This window comes from Lissotriton vulgaris, chromosome 1_1 (genome assembly GCF_964263255.1).
Source record: "Lissotriton vulgaris chromosome 1_1, aLisVul1.2, whole genome shotgun sequence".
NCBI lineage: Eukaryota > Metazoa > Chordata > Amphibia > Caudata > Salamandridae > Lissotriton > Lissotriton vulgaris.
Window position 1 is genome coordinate 370,294,838 of NC_141685.1, and position 24,304 is coordinate 370,319,141.

The following is a 24,304-nucleotide window of genomic DNA, read 5'->3' on the forward strand; positions in this document are numbered from 1 at the left end:
AGGTAATTTTTAATTATTTCCGATTAGAAAGCCTGGACCATGGTAACTCTACAAGCTGAAAGGACGGCCTCCAAAAATGAAGTCAAAATAGTATAGTGGAAAAGGACCACATATCAAAATGGAAATCAAATCACACTCCTCTATTTGCCTAGTTAATGCTGACTCATCAAGTTACCCGTACAATAACGGTCAACGTCTTGCCTAAAAACTATAGGCAGTGATGTCTAGGGCGAGGTGTAGGCAGTTGTGTGCCAAGAAACCTAACTGGGACAGAGTTACCATCATAGTTACACACACAGACGACGGGAGAGAGGGTGTTTGCAAGCCAACAGATGCCGAGAGGGAAGGCTGGGGCAAGGAAGAACAGACGACTAGAGGGAAGGCTGGGGCAAGGAAGAACAGACGACTAGAGGGAAGAATGGGGCGAGGCAGAACAGACAATTGGGTGGGGGCCAGGCAGAACAGACAACAATTGGGGCGAGGCAGCATGGGCGATGGGAGGGTAGGAGCAAGGCAGCACGGACGAAGGGAGGGTGGGGGCGAGGCAGCACGGAAGACGGGAGGGTGGGGGCGAGGCAGCACGGACAAAGGGAGGGTGGGTGGGTGGGGGTAGGGCAGCACGGACAAAGGGAGGGTGGGTGGGTGGGGGTAGGGCAGCACGGACAAAGGGAGGGAGGGTGGGTGGGTGGGGGTAGGGCAGCACGGACAAAGGGAGGGTGGGTGGGTGGGGGTAGGGCAGCACGGACAAAGGGAGGGTGGGTGGGTGGGTGGTGGGGGTAGGGCAGCACGGACAAAGGGAGGGTGGGTGGGTGGGTGGGGGTAGGGCAGCACGGACAAAGGGAGGGTGGGTGGGGGTAGGGCAGCACGGACAAAGGGAGGGTGGGTGGGTGGGTGGGGGTAGGGCAGCACGGACAAAGGGAGGGTGGGTGGGTGGGTGGGGGTAGGGCAGCACGGACAAAGGGAGGGTGGGTGGGGGTAGGGCAGCACGGACAAAGGGAGGGTGGGTGGGTGGGGGTAGGGCAGCACGGACAAAGGGAGGGTGGGTGGGTGGGGGTAGGGCAGCACGGACAAAGGGAGGGTGGGTGGGTGGGGGTAGGGCAGCACAGACAAAGGGAGGGTGGGTGGGTGGGGGTAGGGCAGCACGGACAAAGGGAGGGTGGGTGGGTGGGGGTAGGGCAGCACGGACAAAGGTAGGGTGGGTGGGTGGGGGTAGGGCAGCACAGACAAAGGGAGGGTGGGTGGGGGTAGGGCAGCACGGACAAAGGGAGGGTGGGTGGGGGTAGGGCAGCACGGACAAAGGGAGGGTGGGTGGGGGTAGGGCAGCACGGACAAAGGGAGGGTGGGTGGGGGTAGGGCAGCACGGACAAAGGGAGGGTGGGTGGGGGTAGGGCAGCACGGACAAAGGGAGGGTGGGTGGGGGTAGGGCAGCACGGACAAAGGGAGGGTGGGTGGGGGTAGGGCAGCACGGACAAAGGGAGGGTGGGTGGGGGTAGGGCAGCACGGACAAAGGGAGGGTGGGTGGGGGTAGGGCAGCACGGACAAAGGGAGGGTGGGTGGGTGGGGCTAGGGCAGCACGGACAAAGGGAGGGTGGGTGGGTGGGGCTAGGGCAGCACGGACAAAAGGAGGGTGGGTGGGTGGGGCTAGGGCAGCACGGACAAAAGGAGGGTGGGTGGGTGGGGCTAGGGCAGCACGGACAAAAGGAGGGTGGGTGGGTGGGGCTAGGGCAGCACGGACAAAAGGAGGGTGGGTGGGGCTAGGGCTGCACGGACAATAGGAGGGTGGGTGGGTGGGGCTAGGGCAGCACGGACAAAAGGAGGGTGGGTGGGTGGGGCTAGGGCAGCACGGACAATAGGAGGGTGGGTGGGTGGGGCTAGGGCAGCACGGACAATAGGAGGGTGGGTGGGTGGGGCTAGGGCAGCACGGACAAAAGGAGGGTGGGGCTAGGGCAGCACGGACAAAAGGAGGGTGAGGGTAGGGAAGCACGGACAAAAGGATGTAGGGCAGCACGGACAAAAGGAGGGTGGGTGGGGGTAGGGCAGCACGGACAAAAGGAGGGTGGGTGGGGGTAGGGCAGCTCGGACAAAAGGAGGGTGGGTGGGGGTAGGGCAGCACAGACAAAAGGAGGGTGGGTGGGGGTAGGGCAGCACGGACAAAAGGAGGGTGGGTGGGGGTGGGGCAGCACGGACAAAAGGAGGGTGGGTGGGTGGGTGTGGGGCAGCACGGACAAAGGGAGGGTGGGTGGGTGTAGGGCAGCACGGACAAAGGGAGGGTGGGTGGGTGTAGGGCAGCACAGACAAAGGGAGGGTGGGTGGGTGTAGGGCAGCACGGACAAAGGGAGGGTGGGTGGGGGTAGGGCAGCACGGACAAAGGGAGGGTGGGTGGGGGTAGGGCAGCACGGACAAAGGGAGGGTGGGTGGGGGTAGGGCAGCACGGACAAAGGGAGGGTGGGTGGGGGTAGGGCAGCACGGACAAAGGGTGGGTGGGTGGGGGTAGGGCAGCACGGACAAAGGGTGGGTGGGTGGGGGTAGGGCAGCACGGACAAAGGGTGGGTGGGTGGGGGTAGGGCAGCACGGACAAAGGGTGGGTGGGTGGGGGTAGGGCAGCACGGACAAAGGGTGGGTGGGTGGGGGTAGGGCAGCACAGTCAAAGGGAGGGTGGGTGGGGGTAGGGCAGCACAGACAAAGGGAGGGTGGGTGGGGGTAGGGCAGCACAGACAAAGGGAGGGTGGGTGGGGGTAGGGCAGCACAGACAAAGGGAGGGTGGGTGGGGGTAGGGCAGCACAGACAAAGGGAGGGTGGGTGGGGGTAGGGCAGCACAGACAAAGGGAGGGTGGGTGGGGGTAGGGCAGCACAGACAAAGGGAGGGTGGGTGGGGGTAGGGCAGCACAGACAAAGGGAGGGTGGGTGGGGGTAGGGCAGCACAGACAAAGGGAGGGTGGGTGGGGGTAGGGCAGCACAGACAAAGGGAGGGTGGGTGGGGGTAGGGCAGCACAGACAAAGGGAGGGTGGGTGGGTGGGGGTAGGGCAGCACAGACAAAGGGAGGGTGGGTGGGTGGGGGTAGGGCAGCACAGACAAAGGGAGGGTGGGTGGGGGTAGGGCAGCACAGACAAAGGGAGGGTGGGTGGGGGTAGGGCAGCACAGACAAAGGGAGGGTGGGTGGGGGTAGGGCAGCACAGACAAAGGGAGGGTGGGTGGGGGTAGGGCAGCACAGACAAAGGGAGGGTGGGTGGGGGTAGGGCAGCACAGACAAAGGGAGGGTGGGTGGGGGTAGGGCAGCACAGACAAAGGGAGGGTGGGTGGGGGTAGGGCAGCACGGACAAAGGGAGGGTGGGTGGGGGTGGGGCAGCACGGACAAAGGGTGGGTGGGTGGGGGTGGGGCAGCACGGACAAAGGGAGGGTGGGTGGGTGGGGGTGGGGCAGCACGGACAAAGGGAGGGTGGGTGGGTGGGGGTGGGGCAGCACGGACAAAGGGAGGGTGGGTGGGTGGGGGTGGGGCAGCACGGACAAAAGGAGGGTGGGTGGGTGGGGGTGGGGCAGCACGGACAAAAGGAGGGTGGGTGGGTGGGGGTGGGGCAGCACGGACAAAAGGAGGGTGGGTGGGTGGGGGTGGGGCAGCACGGACAAAAGGAGGGTGGGTGGGTGGGGGTGGGGCAGCACGGACAAAAGGAGGGTGGGTGGGTGGGGGTGGGGCAGCACGGACAAAAGGAGGGTGGGTGGGTGGGGGTGGGGCAGCACGGACAAAAGGAGGGTGGGTGGGTGGGGGTGGGGCAGCACGGACAAAAGGAGGGTGGGTGGGTGGGGGTGGGGCAGCACGGACAAAAGGAGGGTGGGTGGGTGGGGGTGGGGCAGCACGGACAAAAGGAGGGTGGGTGGGTGGGGGTGGGGCAGCACGGACAAAAGGAGGGTGGGTGGGTGGGGGTGGGGCAGCACGGACAAAAGGAGGGTGGGTGGGTGGGGGTGGGGCAGCACGGACAAAAGGAGGGTGGGTGGGTGGGGGTGGGGCAGCACGGACAAAAGGAGGGTGGGTGGGTGGGGGTGGGGCAGCACGGACAAAAGGAGGGTGGGTGGGTGGGGGTGGGGCAGCACGGACAAAAGGAGGGTGGGTGGGTGGGGGTGGGGCAGCACGGACAAAAGGAGGGTGGGTGGGTGGGGGTGGGGCAGCACGGACAAAAGGAGGGTGGGTGGGTGGGGGTGGGGCAGCACGGACAAAAGGAGGGTGGGTGGGTGGGGGTGGGGCAGCACGGACAAAAGGAGGGTGGGTGGGTGGGGGTGGGGCAGCACGGACAAAAGGAGGGTGGGTGGGTGGGGGTGGGGCAGCACGGACAAAAGGAGGGTGGGTGGGTGGGGGTGGGGCAGCACGGACAAAAGGAGGGTGGGTGGGTGGGGGTGGGGCAGCACGGACAAAAGGAGGGTGGGTGGGTGGGGGTGGGGCAGCACGGACAAAAGGAGGGTGGGTGGGTGGGGGTGGGGCAGCACGGACAAAAGGAGGGTGGGTGGGTGGGGGTGGGGCAGCACGGACAAAAGGAGGGTGGGTGGGTGGGGGTGGGGCAGCACGGACAAAAGGAGGGTGGGTGGGTGGGGGTGGGGCAGCACGGACAAAAGGAGGGTGGGTGGGTGGGGGTGGGGCAGCACGGACAAAAGGAGGGTGGGTGGGTGGGGGTGGGGCAGCACGGACAAAAGGAGGGTGGGTGGGTGGGGCAGCACGGACAAAAGGAGGGTGGGTGGGTGGGGCAGCACGGACAAAAGGAGGGTGGGTGGGTGGGGTGGGCAGCACGGACAAAAGGAGGGTGGGTGGGTGGGGGTGGGCAGCACGGACAAAAGGAGGGTGGGTGGGTGGGGGTGGGGCAGCACGGACAAAAGGAGGGTGGGTGGGTGGGGGTGGGGCAGCACGGACAAAAGGAGGGTGGGTGGGTGGGGGTGGGGCAGCACGGACAAAAGGAGGGTGGGTGGGTGGGGGTGGGGCAGCACGGACAAAAGGAGGGTGGGTGGGTGGGGGTGGGGCAGCACGGACAAAAGGAGGGTGGGTGGGTGGGGGTGGGGCAGCACGGACAAAAGGAGGGTGGGTGGGTGGGGGTGGGGCAGCACGGACAAAAGGAGGGTGGGTGGGTGGGGGTAGGGCAGCACGGACAAAAGGAGGGTGGGTGGGTGGGGGTAGGGCAGCACGGACAAAAGGAGGGTGGGTGGGTGGGGGTAGGGCAGCACGGACAAAAGGAGGGTGGGTGGGTGGGGGTAGGGCAGCACGGACAAAAGGAGGGTGGGTGGGTGGGTGGGGGTAGGGCAGCACGGACAAAAGGAGGGTGGGTGGGTGGGGGTAGGGCAGCACGGACAAAAGGAGGGTGGGTGGGTGGGGGTAGGGCAGCACGGACAAAAGGAGGGTGGGTGGGTGGGGGTAGGGCAGCACGGACAAAAGGAGGGTGGGTGGGTGGGGGTAGGGCAGCACGGACAAAAGGAGGGTGGGTGGGTGGGGGTAGGGCAGCACGGACAAAAGGAGGGTGGGTGGGTGGGGGTAGGGCAGCACGGACAAAAGGAGGGTGGGTGGGTGGGGGTAGGGCAGCACGGACAAAAGGAGGGTGGGTGGGTGGGGGTAGGGCAGCACGGACAAAAGGAGGGTGGGTGGGTGGGGGTAGGGCAGCACGGACAAAAGGAGGGTGGGTGGGTGGGGGTAGGGCAGCACGGACAAAAGGAGGGTGGGTGGGGGTAGGGCAGCACGGACAAAAGGAGGGTGGGTGGGTGGGGGTAGGGCAGCACGGACAAAAGGAGGGTGGGTGGGGGTAGGGCAGCACGGACAAAAGGAGGGTGGGTGGGGGTAGGGCAGCACGGACAAAAGGAGGGTGGGTGGGTGGGGGTAGGGCAGCACGGACAAAAGGAGGGTGGGTGGGTGGGGGTAGGGCAGCACGGACAAAAGGAGGGTGGGTGGGTGGGGGTAGGGCAGCACGGACAAAAGGAGGGTGGGTGGGTGGGGGTAGGGCAGCACGGACAAAAGGAGGGTGGGTGGGTGGGGGTAGGGCAGCACGGACAAAAGGAGGGTGGGGGTAGGGCAGCACGGACAAAGGGAGTGTGGGTGGGGGTAGGGCAGCACGGACAAAGGGAGGGTGGGTAGGGCAGCACGGACAAAGGGAGGGTGGGTAGGGGTAGGGCAGCTCGGACAAAGGGAGGGTGGGTAGGGGTAGGGCAGCACGGACAAAGGGTAGGTGGGGTAAGCAGCACGGACAAAGGTAGGGTGGGTGGGTGCGAGGCAGCACGGATTAAGGTCGGGTGGGTGCGAGGCAGCACGGATTAAGGTCGGGTGGGTGTGAGGCAGCACGGACGAAGGGAGGGTGGGTGCGAGGCAGCACGGACGAAGGGAGGGTGGGTGCGAGGCAGCACGGACGAAGGGAGGGTGGGTGCGAGGCAGCACGGACGAAGGGAGGGTGGGGGTGAGGTAGCACTGACGACGACGGGTGGTTGGAAGGGTTGAGGCAGCACAGATGACGACGGCAGGGTGGGTGGATGGGGTGAGGTAGCACGGACGACGAAGGGGTTCGGGCAGCATGGACGACGACGGGAAGGTGGGTGATTGGGGGCTGTGCCATCACAGATGACGGGAGGGAGTGAGGCAGCATGGCCGACAGGAGAGTGGGTGAATGGGGCAAGGCAGCATGCACGACAACAGGGCGAGGCAGCATGGACGACGGTTGGGGTGAGGCAGCACGGACAAAAGGAGGGTGGGTGGATGGGGGCTGAGGCAACACGAACGATGTTGGGGGTGAGGCAGCACAGACGACGATGGGAGGATGAGTGGTCGGGGCAAGGCAGCATGGATGACAGGGGCGAGGCAGCACAGACGACAGGAGGGTGGGTGGATGTGGCGAGACAGCACGGACAATGGGAGGGGATGCACCATGGCCACCAACCAGGAAAGCAGTATTGGGAGAGGACACTGGTAGAGTGCTAAAATACACAGGAAAGGTAAAGTCTACAAAAATAACCTTTTGAAGGACATTTAATGCATCCATTGTCCATGGTGGGGTACAAATACTAGAAAAGGAAGGAAGCCCACAGCACCTAATTAATAAGAAGGAAGCAAACGAGATGGATGATAAATCTAACCAATGGTAAGCAATGGGCTGCCTCCAAGCCCACTGATAGATAACAAAAGGTCTTTAAGAGACCAAGTATGGGCTGTCTAGGCAAGAACTAAATAGAAGCTACGCGGTATGTGTTTTGTGGCCAAAACCTGAAAGTCTGGAAGAGTGAGTTGACAATGGTAAAGTATCTTCGGAATAACAGTTACAGTTCTGTCCTTATTGTTTTGCATTCTTAACTTATGCTATATTGAAAATGGGACTTGGCGAGACCAATAACCAAGGGCGTCTAGGCACTAGTCTCAGAGAGACAGACTGCATAAAGAGGAAGAAATAGGATTACTGGTTAAACAACCAAGTTTTGATCCTTTCCTAAAGGCTAATAGATCGTTGTTTTTTTCAACTCCCGAGGAAGAGAGTTCCATAAGTCTGATTGTGCCCACAATAAAACCTCTATCACCCCAGCTTGCTTTCTTGTTTTTCGGCACGCACAATAAGATTGTATTCTGATACAGACCTAAGAGGGCTGGAAGGGATATATCATTGGAAACTATTCTTCAGATATTCAGGAGCAATGCTGTGGAGTGAATGAAAAGCAATACAAAAGGCTTTAAAATCAATACGCTTCCTGACTGGAAGCAAATGTAATTGGGCGCAGAAGAGGCAGATATGCGTTTTGGAATGCCTAGTAGCAAGCGTGCAGCTGCATTTAGAACGATCTGGATCTTCGTCAAACATTTCTTTCTAATGTTGACAAATGAGTCATTGCAGTAGTCCACCTTAAAAAGTACCAGAGCTGGGGTCACCAGCCTCAGCAATTCAGAATGAGCAAGGGACGTGAAGAAAGCATCGTCCTTTCTAACCAAATCTTGCATCACTGCTGACAAACGTTTCAAGAGAATAAAGTACACAGAATACACGTAGGGCAGTCCAGGTATCTATCTGGGCGTCTTACGACTCTGAATAGCAAATGGTTGCTCTGAATTTTGATCTGTCATTGCCCTTTCAAAAGTGACACAGGCCTTTTTCAAATCATCTAAAATAGAACTTTTTCCTATTATATAACACAAAGAAGCCCCACCCACAATGCAGCTAATTCTGGGAGCTACGGATACTGTGTGGACAGTAGACAAATTCTTGTTCTCAATCATGGCAGCAAGCATCAACCTTATCAAGCCAAACTCAAATAATTTATCGTTTTAAAGTATATTCTCCAGCAGACAAACTGCTTTAGATTTACATATCTAGAAAATCTCCAGTAGTTACTGAGAGAATCATGATTATTTCACAACAAATGTTAGTTTTTTTGCCTACATTGCGATCCAGTCGGACCAAGTACATATATTTTGTGCCACATGATAAAACGTATACTTTATTCCCAACAAGGAGACCAGAAAAAAACAAAGAAAACAAACGCATGCACAGTAAACCCCCGGCACACCCTCCACCCTGCCCGAAGCAGCTTCTAAAGGCTTAAACAATTGTGATCTTTGTATTCTCAGCAACCTGACGAACATCCTGACAATAATGTCTAATTTCGTCATCCAATTGTAGCTCAGAAGTGTGCACAGGCTCTAGAAACAACCCGGTAATCTGCCCACCTCTGCCAGATCTTAGGATGTTTGTGGGGACAACCCATCACATGAAATACCACAACCTCAAATCCCATGCAAAAGTCCATCCCCCATTTCCAAGCCCTAAGATGCGGCAGTTCAGCATCCTTCCATTGTCGTGCAATGTCTCTTTTGGCCAGAGTGAGGCCGAGGAATACGTGATACTTATACCTGTTGCCGCCTATGCCCTCAGTACTATGCAAAATGAGCACTTTTAGGGCAAACGGGATGTCCCATGCAAGTACTTCAGCCAAGCAAACAGGCCACAACCATACAACCCCACACTGTGTGCAAAAATGAACTCTCCTCAGTCTATTATTTTATTTTTTAACTGGGCTCTCTATTCACATCACTTGAGATATGCACTTAATAAAAAACCCACAACTTTTAAGGCTGTGGTGTTTTTTTAATTAAATATCCAGGGAGAATCTCCTAATTGTTCGAGTGAGCCAGTCAACATAGCATCCTAACATTAGATCTCGAATGTATTTTGTACAAAGACCTCCCCTCCCCTCTGGACGATGGGCCACCAAAGCCTGCTTATGAAATTGTGTTAAAATTTGTACTAGGATTGTCCTTAAGAGCATTCCACATCAGAGGGAGTTTAACAAAATAACTGTCTCCACTAAAGAATTTGGATGCAGGCCGGGTTATTACCAATGGCTGGGATTAACTCAAGCATTCTACCCATCACTTTTTTTTTTAATACTTCAATGCAAAACCTATGGGGGGCAAACAAGACTGTATATGGAAATGCAAGATGGACACTACGCTGCAGACTGGGACCTCGAGTTGGCTAACACATACAATCTAATCAGCCTTTCTCAGGTGAGAAACGAATGGGCTGCAAGTTCCTTAGTGCACAAAGTTGAAACTTATGGCACAGCCCCCCCCCCCCCCCCTCCCCGAAAACCATATTAGCCAGCTGAACTTAAATAACAGCTCCTAAAGAAAACTTCATAACTCATTTAGTTTAGACAAGCCTAAAGCTGACAATCGCTATGGGACACTGAATCACAGACCATGGCTACTTTGCCCCACTCATTAAGGTTCACTAACACAAACTCATTTTGATGGAAGAATAAAAGCACTAGGTGTGACAACATGAAACTGCTGAACCTTTTGATTTAGTGAATTCCCAAAATAATGTTGATGGAAGGAATATGCTACTTACCAGTATGTATCTGTTCTTGGCATAGAGGGCTGCAGAGTGGTACATTATGAATAGATCGCCATCTGGTGTTGGGCTCGGATGATTGCACTTTGTTTTTCTCTTGGAGAGTCTTTTGTCTCTTGGTGACTCCTCCCTTGGTTGGTAGTGCGCATGGGCATCGGCTCCATCCTTAGATTGTTTTGCCATAGTAGGGTTAGATGGAGTAGTATAGTAGAATACAGATAAGAGTGCCCATGTAAGTGTATCTAAATAAGATAGTGTTGGAACAGACACAGGTTTCCGGGGAGGCTGGGAGGGCATGTACCACTCTGCAGCCCTCTATGCCAAGAACAGATGCATACTGGTAAGTAGCATATTCCGTTCGAGGCATATGGGCTGCAGATGGTACATTATGAATAGACTATATAGCAGTTCTCTCCCTAGCGGTGGTCACCCGTGTCTGTTGCAACTGTCTGAAACAATGTTTTTAATACTGCTTGTCCCACTCTAGCTTGTTGTGTTGTGTGCACATCTACACAATAGTGTTTTGTGAAGGTGTGCGGTGTAACCCAGGTAGCCGCTTTGCATATGTCATCTAGTGGAATGTTTCCCAGAAATGCCATAGATGCTCCTAGTTTACGTGTAGAGTGAGCTCTAGGAGGAACAGTTAATGTTCTCTTTGCCTTTAAGTAGCATATTTGAATGCATTTTACAATCCATCTGGCAATGCCCGCTTTGGAGATGGGATTGCCTTTATGTGTGGGAGAAAACGCAACAAATAGCTGTTTTGTCTTTCTGAAAGTTTGTGTTCTTTCTATGTAGTACAATATGGCCCTTCTAACATCCAGTGTATGTAGGGCTCTTTCAGCTACTGTTTGTGGTTTTGGAAAGAAAACCGGTAATTCCACTGACTGATTGATGTGGAATGCTGAAATAACCTTCGGTAGGAATTTTGGGTTTGTTCTAAGAACCACTTTATTTTGGTGTAGCTGCATAAATGGTTCTTGAATCGTAAAAGCCTGCAGTTCACTTACTCTTCTAAGTGACGTGATAGCTATGAGGAAGGCTACCTTCCATGTGAGGAATTGTATTTCACACCTATGCATAGGTTCAAAGGGTGGCCCCATTAGTCTGGTAAGCACTATGTTGAGATTCCAGACTGGGGAAGGTGGTCTTCTTGGTGGAATGACTCTTTTGAGTCCTTCCATGAAAGCTTTAATTGCTGGTACTTTGAACAATGACAGATGTTGTCTGTTTTGTAGGTATGCTGCTATGGCTGCTAGATGAACTCTGATAGAGGTATATGCTAGGTTACATTGCTGTAAGTGTAACAAATAGCAAATGATTTGTTTAGTAGATGCGTCCAGAGGGTTGATGTGCTTACTGTTACAGTGTATAGCAAACCTCTTCCATTTTGCTGCATAGCATGCTCTGGTGGTAGGACGTCTTGCTTGTGATTTCCATGCATTCTGGTGGTAAATCTAAATACCCAAACTCTATGACTTCAGGAGCCAGATCGCTAGGTTCAGTTGTTTGGGATCTGGGTGCATTATTTCTCCATGGTTCTGTGTAAGATGCATGGGTAATAACCTTAGCTTTTGATGTGGTACTTGTGAGAGTTGTAGCAGCGTGGTGAACCACGGCTGTCTTGCCCACGTGGGTGCCACTAGTATCATTGTCATTGAATGTTGCTGCAGTTTCCGAACCAGTAATGGAATTAGTGGTAGAGGAGGGAACGCGTACGCAAATCTGTTGGACCAATTTATCCACAGTGCATTGCCCTGGGACCTTTGGTGTGGGTACCTGGATGCGAATTCTTTGCATTTTGCGTTCTGATGATTGGCAAACAGATCTATCTCTGGTTGCCCCCATTTTTGGAAGAATGGCTGTAGTATTTGGTCGTGCAGCTCCCATTCGTGCACTTGTTCTGACTGTCTGCTTAGGATGTCTGCTATTTGGTTTTGAACTCCTGGTAGGTGTTCCGCTAACAGGTAGATCTTTTGAGGAATGGCCCATCTCCATATGTCCTGTGCTAGTCTGGACAGTTGGAGAGAGTGTGTCCCCCCCTGTTTTTGAATACAATACATTGCAGTCATGTTGTCTGTTCTGATCAGGACTGCTTTGCCTATTATTTGCATTTGGAAGGCTTTTAGTGCTAGAAATATTGCTAATAGTTCTAGGTAGTTGATGTGCAGTTTCTTTTGCTGCACACTCCACTTCCCCTGTACTGTGTATTTGTCCATATGCGCTCCCCATCCGGAGAGCGATGCGTCCGCTGTTATTATTACTTGTGGAATTGGCTCTAGAAACGACCGTCCCTTGGAAATGTTTTCTGTGTTCCACCACTTCAGAGAGCGATGCGTCCGGTCGTCCACCAACACCAGGTCTGTAATCTGCCCTTGAGCCTGATTCCACTGTGTCGCTAGACACTCCTGTAGTGGACGCATTTGAAGTCTGGCATGTGGTATTAGCAGTATGCATGAGGACATCATGCCTAATAGTTGCATAAACACTCGTGCTGGTAGTGAGTGTTGTGGTTGAAATCTTTGTATTAACCCGACCATTGTTTGTATCCTGACTGGGTTGGGGTATGCTATTGCCTTTTCTGTGTCCACTGTAGCCCCCAGGTATTGCTGAATCTGGTTTGGTTGCAGGTGCGATTTTTTGTAGTTCACTGTGAACCCTAGGTGGTGCAGCAATTGAATTGTCTTCTGTGTGTTGTGAAGACATTCTTCTTTTGACTTGGCCTTTATTAGCCAATCGTCCAAGTAGGGGAAGACATGTATTTGTTGTCTTCTTAGGTGTGCTGCCACCACAGCTAGACATTTTGTGAAAACTCTTGGTGCTGTTGTGACACCGAACGGAAGGACTTTGAACTGATAGTGTTGTCCTTCCAACACAAACCTTAGGTATTTTCTGTGGGCTTTGTGAATTGGGATATGAAAGTAAGCGTCTTTTAGATCCAGTGTAGAAAGAAAGTCCCCTTTCTTCAGTAAAGGGAGTACTTGTTGGAGCGTGACCATGTGGAAATGCTCCGAATTTATGTAAGCATTGAGAGGTCTGAGGTCTAATATGGGTCTTAGGGACCCGTCCTTTTTGGGGATCAGGAAGTATAGAGAGTATACTCCTGTTCCTTGTTGATCTTTTGGGACCTTCTCTATTGCATGCTTTTGTAGAAGTGCTAGAACTTCTTCTCTTAACAATGTCAGATGATCTTGACTCATTGGACGCTGTTTGGGGGGGATGTTTGGTGGGGTAGCTGTGAGTTCTAGGCAATAACCATGTTGGATAATTTGTCTCACCCACTTGTCTGATGTGATGTTTTCCCAGACAGGTAGGAACTGTGATAGACGTCCCCCGACCGGTGTTATGTGGTCTGGGGGGAGTTCTATGAAGTCACTGTGTTGGTGTTGAGGCGTTGCGGTTGTTATTATTTCCGCGGCCTCTACCCTTGTTGTTGTTACCTCTGTAACTGCCTCTTGAATTACCTCTGGGTGATGTTGGTGTGAAAGAGGTGGATTGCTGATTTGTTCCTGTATTCTTTGAGCCCCCTCTATAGGTGGATCTACGAAAGGAACCTCTGTGTGTTGGCTGTTGCAATGCTCCCATTGACTTAGCCGTTTCTGTATCTTTCTTCATTTTTTCTAAGGTCTCGTCTGTGCTTGAACCAAACAGTGTCTTCTGATCAAAAGGTTTGTTCAGTAGGGCTGTTTGTACTTCTTGTTTGAATCCTGAGATTCTAAGCCATGCGTGCCTTCTTAGCATGACACTGGTGTTAATAGATCTTGCTGCAGTGTCTGCTGCGTCTAATGCACACTTAATGGAAGTATTGGTTATTATTTTACCTTCCTGTATTAATTGATCTGCCTTTTTCTGATGTTCTTTTGGGAGATGTGTGATAAGTTTCTCTAACTCATCATAATGTGCCCTGTCATAACGTGCGAGTAGTGCTTGTGTATTGGCTATACGCCAGCTATTCGCTGCCTGTGATGCTACTCTTTTGCCTCATGCATCTATTAGCTTTGACTCTTTATCTGGTGGAGGAGCCTCTCCTGTAGATAATGAGTTTGCTCTTTTACGAGCGTTTGAGACCACCAGCGAGTCTAGAGGTACATGCCCTTTAATAAATATTGGGTCCTTTGGAGCCGCTTTATATTTTTTATCAATTCTTGGGTTTAACACCCTGGCTCTCACTGGGTTTTTGAATATTTCCTCTGTGTGACTAAGAAGACCCTTCAACAACATAGGAAGAGTACCTGATGTTCTCTGTGCATTAGGTAGAGTCTCTAACAAGAAATCCTCTATTTGAGGTTCTGTATGTATATCTACTTTATGGTATTTCGCTGCCCTATTAATGAGCTGCACAAAACCTGTGTTATCATCAGGTGGTGAAGGCTTTGAGGGATATAGCTCTGGGTCGTTGTCTTCATCTGACCCTACATCATAATTTTCCCATGGATCCTCCTCATCTGGGATAGTTTCGTCATCCCCTTGAGGTTCTCTCTCCCCCAGATCACTGTCTACATCTGACTGAGGTGTAGCTGGTCTTGGTGTGGAAGGTGTAGTAATATTTGGTCTATTGTGAGGAATAGGAGAAGAGGGTGTTAGTCTAGGACGAGGAGAAGCAGGAGGAGTTATATTCGTCCCCATTGTTCTCTTTTTTGAAGGAAGAGGTTTATCTTCTGACTGTTCACTCTTTCTCTTCTTTGTGACCACTTTCCCAGTTTGTGGATCAATAAACAAGATCTTTTGTTTGGGATCTGTCTGTTGCTCCTGAATCGGTACCGAGGGTCCTGGTTCCGAGAGGTGCTTTTGTTTTCTATCGTCAGATTTTGTTGTTTTCGAAACCGAATGTTTGCTCGATTCCGACTTTCTTGGTATCGAGTGTCTCTTGGGCGATAAGTCATATTTATGTTTCGACATGGAATGTTTCGATCCCGAGCTGTCCTTTGTATGTAGCCTCGGTGCCGAAGTCGATGTCGCCCTTTTCTCGGATCCGACATGGTGGGAGTCCGAGTGTTTCGGTTTCAGTTTCGGTTTCGTTGCCGGGCCCGAAGGCGGGGCGTCGGAAACTTTTTTCAGCGGTTTGACCGGGCCCGAGGGCGGGGTCGTTACCGCACGGGGTCGGTTTTTCGGTAAGGGGACGTCGTCACTCACGGTTTGTAGCTCGATGAGTTCTTCAGCCTCCGACTGGTCCCCTTCCGACCCCGACTGGTCCTCTTCTTCCTCGATTTGTTCGTCTCCGAACAGCTCCGGGATCGCTTCTGCCTGCATTCTGGAAACCTCGTGTCTTCGAGCTCGACGATTTCTAATCGTTAGCTTGGAGGAGAATGCTGCGCAGGCTTCGCAGTCCCCGGATTCGTGTTCAGGCGATAGACAGAGGTTGCACACCTCGTGTAGGTCCTTGTGTGGGAACTTAGCACCACACGTTGGACATTTTTTGAATGGAGTCCTTTCCATGGACTCCGGGCTTGACTGCGTCGAGAAAGGCCTCCTTTTCTTCGACGTAGTTCCAAGTTTTTCTCTTCTATTTTGAATTTGTAACGCGTCGGAATGGAAATGAACGCGTTCGAATAACAATACCGTCGAATTGGAAAGGGAATACGCGCCGAAAATCACTTTCTTGCGAAGTTGATCTGGAGCGTCTCGATCTTCATCCGAACCCGATGGCGCAAAAAAACAATCTAAGGATGGAGCCGATGCCCATGCGCACTACCAACCAAGGGAGGAGTCACCAAGAGACAAAAGACTCTCCAAGAGAAAAACAAAGTGCAATCATCCGAGCCCAACACCAGATGGCGATCTATTCATAATGTACCATCTGCAGCCCATATGCCTCGAACAAATAGATACTTTGCATAAAAATGGCCAGGCCCATTATCAAATTCTAGATATGGTAGGAAATAAGTCAGGCAAAAATTTGAGAAGAAAAACAAAGGGAAGTTTGGTTACTACAAAATAGGAGTTTGAACAGTCTGTCTTTTATGTCGAATACAAATTAAATATAATGCAGGGAAATAAAATCAGACCAAGGAACAGAAAGGCATCCCAGGGGGAAGAGATTAGGAGGATAGGAACATAGAGGAGCATTGAAAAGTTCCAGTTTTTAGGCATTAGGGAGGAAATGGGTAACAAATTAGACAGAAGTGGATCAAAGAAAATAGAATAATGACGATTTTGGATTTGTTTAAAAAAAGAAGATGATGAGGGTGATAGAAGAGAATGGAAGATGAATGCCCCCCTCCCCTCCCTGAAAAAGGTAGACGAAAGGGGCTGGGGGTAACATGCATTTGTTTTTAATTTGAGATTTTTGAATAGCTCGGACGCCATTAGAGAATTTTACTAACTTAACAACTAATCATTGAACGTGTTCTTTATGTGCAACAGTAAATACATTATAATGAGGAGGTTGGGGATAGGGTGGAGGTATCTTTTTTTAACAGGAAGAAACAGAAGAGAGGGTGTCTTAGAGAGGGTGCCCCCTTGCAAAATGCAAAAAGGATCTATGCATTCCAAACAAGAAAACTGATGTAAGGACATTTAAGGAGATGAAAGGTTTTAACAACAATTCATTACAAAAAAGTCTTGATTCGTAGAACCAGATTCAGCAGATCAGGTTGCCACAATTCCGTGCCTTCTAGAGTATAAGCATTTGCCTCACTCTTCAATCACAATCTTGCGTCTGTGACCCACTGACACACACACAAATACAAAAAGATGATCAGACAATAGCTACAAAGGAAAAGGAGACACTAAACCAACTATTTTGCCTACATAGCCAAAAGAACCTCTTCAACAGATGATGGATGGATTAACCCAAATAAAGCTTTTCACAAAAACTGATGGCAAGGCTCACTTGAGCCCTGGAATAGATGCCAACTGGCCTCCACCTGTTACATATGCTCCACCCATCCCACACATACAGAGTAGTAAGCCTTTTTATCTCTCTTTGCCTTCTCCAAGGCTAAATGACTAAGAGGAAGAAAAGGTTAATTATCAGTCATCCTGGTTCTGTGTCGTAGGAATCTTCATTCAAGTCAAACTCTTGAAAAATTCCCTGCAGGGCACAAGGACCCGGAACATCTTTTTGTTTAGATTACTTTCATGGAAACAACATCATAGAGTATCTATCTACTCAAATCAGTGAAATGGCTTAATTTTTTCCTGAAGGTTCAAAAGAACTCTCCAGATTAACATCATCGAATTGCATTGCAGCACTGAAATGCAGAGAAAACACCTTTCAGCAGAGAATATGAAGGTAAAAATGCAGGCTGATAGGCTTACATTGAAAACAGAGAGCAAAAAGGGGGCTTGTCCCTTGAAGAACCTAGGAGGCACTCATTCCTATAATGCATTGCACCAGAAGCTGCCTCCCAGAGCCAGTTCTTTCTTACAGCACTGAACAGAGCATAATGATACATTGCTCTACAATATTAAAGAAGCAGTGGGGGCAGGAGGGTTGTTTATGACTTTAATGAAGATTGCAACGACGCAGAACCAGGACTACAGGTATGTTAACTTTTCTTCTGCATCGCCTTTAAAGTCAATAATGCTTTCACAGAGTAGCAAGCCGAGTAGTCCAATATAGTGGCTGCTGAATTATATACACATAATTATGGTATACAAATACCTAAGAAGCTAAAATCTTTATTTAACAAGATTCCTCATAGTTTCCTGCACCAACTTGTTATCTGTTTGGGTGTTAAAATCTAGACAATAGTGCTAGTAAATGTATGTATAGATTTCCATGCTGTAGCTCTACCAATTTCTGAAATAGAACAGCTCTAATAAATGATGTGGTACTTGCTCTCCCTCTTGTAGAGTACCTTTGACTTTGAAGTTGCTTGTTTGAAAGTTGGTGGCATAATTAAATAGAAGTCACTATCCATCTTGCAATGGATTGTACAGGGGTGGCCAGCCTTTTCTAATATGGCATAATTGACAATCAAATGGTTTGTTTTTCTAATACCTTTGGTTTTTTCCAGAAAGTGTCTCTTCTGATGTTGATGGATTACGGAAAACGTTAATGTCTGATTGATAGTCTGAACAATGTGGAAATCAGATACGAACATGGGTAAGATTGAAGGGTGTGTTCCTAAAAGAACCCAATTGGAATTGAAGCTAGAAAGCGTTTCTACTGCTAACGAAGATTGTAACTTGCAGACTCTTCTACCTCAGGTGACCGCTATTGCAAAAGCAGATTTTTAAAGGGGATGCCAGTAAGTTTGCCCCAAAGCACAGGCTCTAAAGGAGAGCAGGAGGCTGAGCTCCCATGGTTTAAATGGCCTTCACAGGTGGATAAACCTCACTTCCTTCCAGAAAATCTTTAATTATTTGAATCTTAAAGAGACTTGCTGTGGCGACTTTCTCAATGTCACTATGCTGGCCATCTAGGCCTTTGTTGAAGAATTGAATTTTTTTACTGTGCTTGTTAGCGCCGTGAGGTAGTAGTACTATTACTTGGCATATAATAAGACTGACGTTCAGTGTGGCAACATAAGCAGAATCTTTTTCATTTTAGAGTATAGCAAAATCTCATTGATGGACATTTAGCTTCTTTAAGTATCTCCATGGATTGCTGAGGAAGGTTTAGATATTCGTGCTGCATGACTTCAGGAGCCAAATAGCCAAATTCAAGGACTGTAGGCACAGGTGTTATTGCTCAGAAGATCTGATTTTCAAGGTTTTTTTATGTGATGCACAACTGACAGATCTAGAAGGTCAGAGTAATACTACTGTGTTGGCCAATTTGATGCTAGTAGAATCATTTTTATTTTGAAATTGCATAGCTTCACAGTCACTGATGGTATGAGAGGAATGTGAGGAAAGGCACAGACAAATGGTATCGACCAACTGAAAAAAAGGACATTGCTCACTGATTTACATTCTAGTGCCCTGGATGCAAAGTCTCAGCTATGCAGTTTTTTTTTGCTTTGGCAAATAGGACTACTGTTGGGAATCTCCATTCTCCAAAGAGGTTTCATACAACTTTGGCATGAAGAACCTACGTGTAGCTTTCCTTGTGATATTGCCGGAGAAAATCTGACTCCGGCTTCTGTGTTCCCGGGATGTGTATTGCTGTCAGACTGGTTCCTGTGGCCAAGGTCTAATCACATCATTCGTGCTCGAAGAGACAACTGTCTTCATCTTGTTCCCACTTGTTTTTTGTGCATTACATGGTGGGGGTGTTGTCTGTTTGAATCATGTTTTTTGATTACTGAGATAGCAAAAAAGCTTTGAGGGCAAGATGAACCATCTTCAGTTCAAATAGAAGTATATGCAATGTTTTATTACTGGCTCTTAAAAGCTCAGCTCAAGACTTCGATACCATGGTGCATCTGCTAATAGGTCTAGGTCTGAATATTAACATGGAAAAGTCAATCCAAATGCCGGTGCACATACTTGGGAGCAACAACACACACAAAAAGAGACAATGCGTCTTTTTAGAGAGTTTCTTCAATTCTAAGGAAAGGTTTAGATTTATAGAAAACCACCAATCATACAGCTCGACAAGTTGTCTCTCCTATGATCCATGGCATCCTGCATATACATAGTCCCAAATGCAAGACTAGATTAGACCACCTTCAACAGTGTCTCAAAGATTAGTGGTCATAGGAGAAACAATATTGTGAGGGCCTATAGTCCTTAAGACCCAGGCTATACAATTAGTAGCATGGTGAGTCAACAATCAGAATCTCAAAAAGGAGTGTTCTTCCAAAAATAAAATTCCAAAACGGATCATAGTGACAATCTCTCACTATCAGAATGGGGAGTCTGTCTCAATCACCTAACTATCCGGGCCTTTGGGCAGCCAAGGAATACACATATGGGTAAACAAATGTTTGCTTTCCTGTTCTGGTGGTGCCTTTTCTATAGTTTATTTGGCTAATAGAAGCTGAAAGTCCACTTGCAGTGCAGGACGTTGGTGATTTGACATTTCTTTAGGTGAAACAGGTGGCGGAATTACCTTTAGGTGAATCGAGGATCCTTGTCTTCATAGGATATTCAATAACCATTTGTCTTTGAATATAGACTTCCACAGTTCCAGGTGGGACATGAATCCTCCCTACAGCAGTGGGTTACTAATGGGAAGAGGGTGTTGCAACATCACTGGCGATTACCAGAAGAATTCCATCCCCTGGAGTTTGAGGTCCTTGGTGGAGTCTATTTTTGTTTTTGGTATTTCCATTGCTACAGAGGTTTCTGGCCCGGATTTTGTTGATGTTGCACCTGGTGGGGCTATCTCAGATATTGAACCCTGTGATGGAAAAAACAAGAGCTCTTTGGGCCAATACTGTATGATGAACTTTTGTTCCTCTAGCTCAGCTGCCTTTAGGGGTTCTGCTTTATTTTTCATACAAAGCAGCTCTTCTTCCGTATGTTGCCCGAAAAGAACTGTTCCTGAAAAGAGCAGATTGCCTTTTTTGAGCTGCCTATCAGACTTCAGAGATGACAGTCTCAGCCATTAAGTTCTTATCAGAGAGATTCCATGGCAGCATTCTGTAGCAGCAAGCTCAGAGGAGTCAACCGCAGCACTAATGACTTGATTTGAGACCAGGCAACCTTAGTCTAACACCCTTAAAAATCATGTTGCCAGTGTTTCTATAAATCTGTCACAAAGGATTTCATGCCATCCCAGATCTCTCGGTGATACCTCAAGAGCAGTGCTGTTGTGTTGGTGTTCTTTAAAATAATTGATGCTGTACCACACACCTTTTGCTTTTTCAGGCAGATCAACTGATTCTTGAGGTAATGCATGTTTTCGTCTCACTATTGGTACTATATCCAAGACCAGCTAAGGATCTACCTTGAAGAATTCCGTTCTTGAGGTGGCTGTATTTTTTCTGCCGGTGTGGTGTTACAGCCTTCAGAGTGGCCAGAGTCATACGGTTTTCTTCCACTGTATCTAAGACTAGGAACCAGAGGTAACAAATATTTAGGAGCTGCAGTTTGTTAAAGAGTCTCCAGTATTATGGTTGATGTGTGTCCATGGGGCAATATTTAGATTTGCTGCCTCTCTCGCCAATACCTCATGGACGGGGAGGATGTCATCCACTGGCAAAACTCTAGATTGAGAACATGCTGGAAATGTGGGAGTGTATTATATATGGGATAAGTCACAGTCAGAACAAGAAGAGCAATACTGGGTATACAACCTGCATCCTCTATTATAAAGAGACCTCTGAGGGGGAACTTGAAAAGGAATTGAAGCAAGGGTGCAGGGTCCAGAGATGATGCTGGCTTTGAACAGCCAAATGGAGTGGAACTTGTTTATTCTCTTATCCTTTTTAGGAAAGGTTTTTTTCTTTCTGCAAAGGAGAGGATATTGAAGCTTGAGAAAATATAGACTGAATAGAGTGGACAGTTGAAGGTAATACAGACAATTCTTTAAACATCTTACACATAGAAGTAGTCACTTTCTACTTCAACATCAATGGCGATCATAGTCTCCGACATCGTTCTTGTGAGGACTGACATTGATCTGTAATTCCTCGACAGCGATGAGTATCTCTTTGATGGTGACCTTGAATCGCCCAACATTGATGACAGGTCATGTTCTGAGAGTCAAAGTGTTGTTGCAAAGCCACCCTTTGAAGGCAAGCAGGTCGGAGCAGAGACTGACAACATCTGATTACTATGTTGTTCTCTGGTGGCATTGGGAATGGTGATGTGTTTTTCTGCCACTTGATCTTCTCTCCCTTGACCTCCCTCTATTGTGGTCTTTTTCATTAGGTGGTAAGGAAATCAAGGCTGCCTGAGAAGCTGCTCTTTCTAGCCTCTTTTTCTTATTCTCCTCTTTTGCCCTCAAATCTTCCAACACACCTCTTAGTATGAAGCCCTCTCTGTCTTTAAAGGATTTTTTTACATCTACTTGCAGATGTCACATTCAATCAAAGTATGTGATGTTGGAAGACAAACCATACATACCTTGGGGGCATGAATCATTGATTTCTTTCAACCACGTAAGGGGCACTTAGAGAAAAGGAATGGTATTCAGACAGAAAAAAAAGAAATCATACGCCCAGAAATAATGTTAAACTCAACAGCAGATTATCACGCCGGTAAAATCTTTTCAGAAAAAAGGAAGATAATGGAGATAAAATAAACTCAGTAGGGGTTCTGAGACTCTTCTTTCAGGGAATGGAAAAAAACAACTGGCTCTGGGAGGCAACTGCCAGTGCAAGGCACTTTAGGCAGGGGTGCCTCCTAGGTTCTTAAAGGGACAGGCTTTTTTTTACTCTGTTTTCAATGTAAGTCTATCAGGCTGCATTCTTAGCTCCATGTTCTCTGCTATATTGGGTATTTACTGCATTGGACTGCTGCAAATGTCATTCTAAGATGTTAAACTAGAGAATTATTTAGAACATTCAGGAAGAAACAAGGCTGTTAGGCATCCATTTCACATATCTGAACATGGTCTCTTGGATAATGACATTTGATAATGCTGTTTCGATAGAAGGCAACTATAGAAAATGGTGATTTAGATCCATGAATGGATTAGGGAGTTATTCACATGTTTATGACTATCAATGAAAATCCTACGATGAAGAACTAAGCTTTTAAAAAGAACGTTAAACTAATCACGCTTAGCGAACATATTTGTATATCAGCCAATAAATACTGTGACAGGACTAGAATGCTTTTAGAAAGAATCAGAAGATGGTCCAGGTTTAAAGAGAATGTGCTGGCCATGTACAGTTCTAGAAGTTTCCCATGCTGGAAAACCAGTAAAAAATACATTTAATTTGCACCATTAGAAAGCGTCAATTTACCTCATCAGCAATTAATACATTATGGTTTTCTTCTTTATCGTCTGTCTCATTCACCATTTCTTTGGATACTTCAGGGCTGCTTCTTACCTAAACAAAAGAATATATGTTATGAATCCACAACATGAATAGAAAAAGTGATTGTATTTTTTTCATTGTATTTTTTTCAAAGTAGTTTACATAAATGGGCTCTAGTTTAGATGAGGATCTAGAACAGTTTGAAAAGCAAGGACAATGGTTGAGGAATGAAGACATACTATTTGCTATTATTTGCAATACGTGTTATCTGATTAGTAGCAGTGTGTGCCTGAAATATCTTCATTTGTATGATAAAAATACCTTCTGAAACCTTCAATCATGATGTCTACGCTGTTACTCACCTCCTCTTCGGACCCATATTGACAATTATTTACTACAGTCTCAAAACTCACTCAATCACATCTCACCATTTCCACAATCCATGCTGTGATGAATCATCAACCTACTGCCCAAGACAGTTTCTTTCTGCTACTAGAACATCAGTCATCTGCAACAAAATGTTTTTAATAATTAACACTTCAGCTTTCATTCACGCCACTCCCAAACATTTCAACTACTAACAGAAAACAAGATCCAGTCAAACAGCTCCCCAAAAAATGTATCCCTCCAACAATGACCACAAACTTCACTCCAGCACAACCCAATAAGCTGGTATGTTGCGATCACAACAAAGCACTTTTTAATAACCCATCAAGACATTGCTCCTTCCACCTTTTTAACCTGTTGCCATCTACCTTGAGTTTGTCACCCCAAGAGATAACTTCCTATACGGTCCTCCTACAGAAAAATGAATGTGGTCCTTAGAATCCCTGTCCCACCCCAAAAATCACATTTCACATGTTTACGGACTTCTTCCTCTGCTTCACGAGTTATTTTGAGTTCAATCTCACCGTATTCCTCTTATATGTACGTACCCTAACAAAAACACATTAGCTACATGTTCAATACATTTGTAAAGTTGCTTTACCATTTTCTACAGTATTCCCAACATGAGCAGATTGTCTGCAAATTGCATGATAGGAGACGTTTATGAGATTAAAGATGGGGTTAGCACAGTCAAAGTTAATATATACAATTCCTCAAAAAATTATGGCATTGTTGATAACGTATCAACACTGTTATTTACGGGTGATACCCAGGATATTGACAAACTCAAGTATATCGAGCATACTTGTACAAATATATACAAGAACACATGCTTAGATGAGACGCCAGGTGTACCATCTGGAAATAGGCGTAGTAGATCTAATTACTGTCTACCTAGGATTAAACTACTATTGTGGAATGTAGCTGGATTGAGTTCTCAGCTGACTGATTCAGAATGGGTGAGATACATAGAAGAACATGATATCTGTCTATTCCAAGAAACTAGGGCCACAGAGAAAGTATTTATAGATGGTTTTACTTCTTAGTGTAAATGCAAAACCAGCTGAGCAATTTGGGAGAGCTACTGGGGGCCTTATGATTTTAATTAGGAATGGATGTATCCGCACATTTACGCATAAACATAAATAGATTGCTCTGATTTAATGAGGATTATAGATTTTGTATGGCTATTTTTAACCTTTAAGTCAGATATGACAATTCACCTACATTACTTCTTCTGGAAGAAACTATGGATACTGTTCTAGTAAACACAAAAATTGTAGTAGCAGGTGATTTTA

General features: G+C 48.5%; 1 protein-coding gene across 2 annotated transcripts in view; it reads right to left on the reverse strand.

Annotated features, from left to right (window-relative positions):
* The window catches only part of EPS15 (epidermal growth factor receptor pathway substrate 15), a 916,228-nt gene that overhangs the window by 210,750 nt on the left and 681,174 nt on the right, over nucleotides 1-24,304 (reverse strand). For both annotated transcript variants that reach the window (XM_086952422.1, XM_086952423.1), the window contains exon 17: nucleotides 22,605-22,691. In XM_086952422.1, coding sequence (XP_086808548.1) covers nucleotides 22,605-22,691 — 87 coding nt within the window. The remainder of the gene's footprint in view (nucleotides 1-22,604; nucleotides 22,692-24,304) is intronic.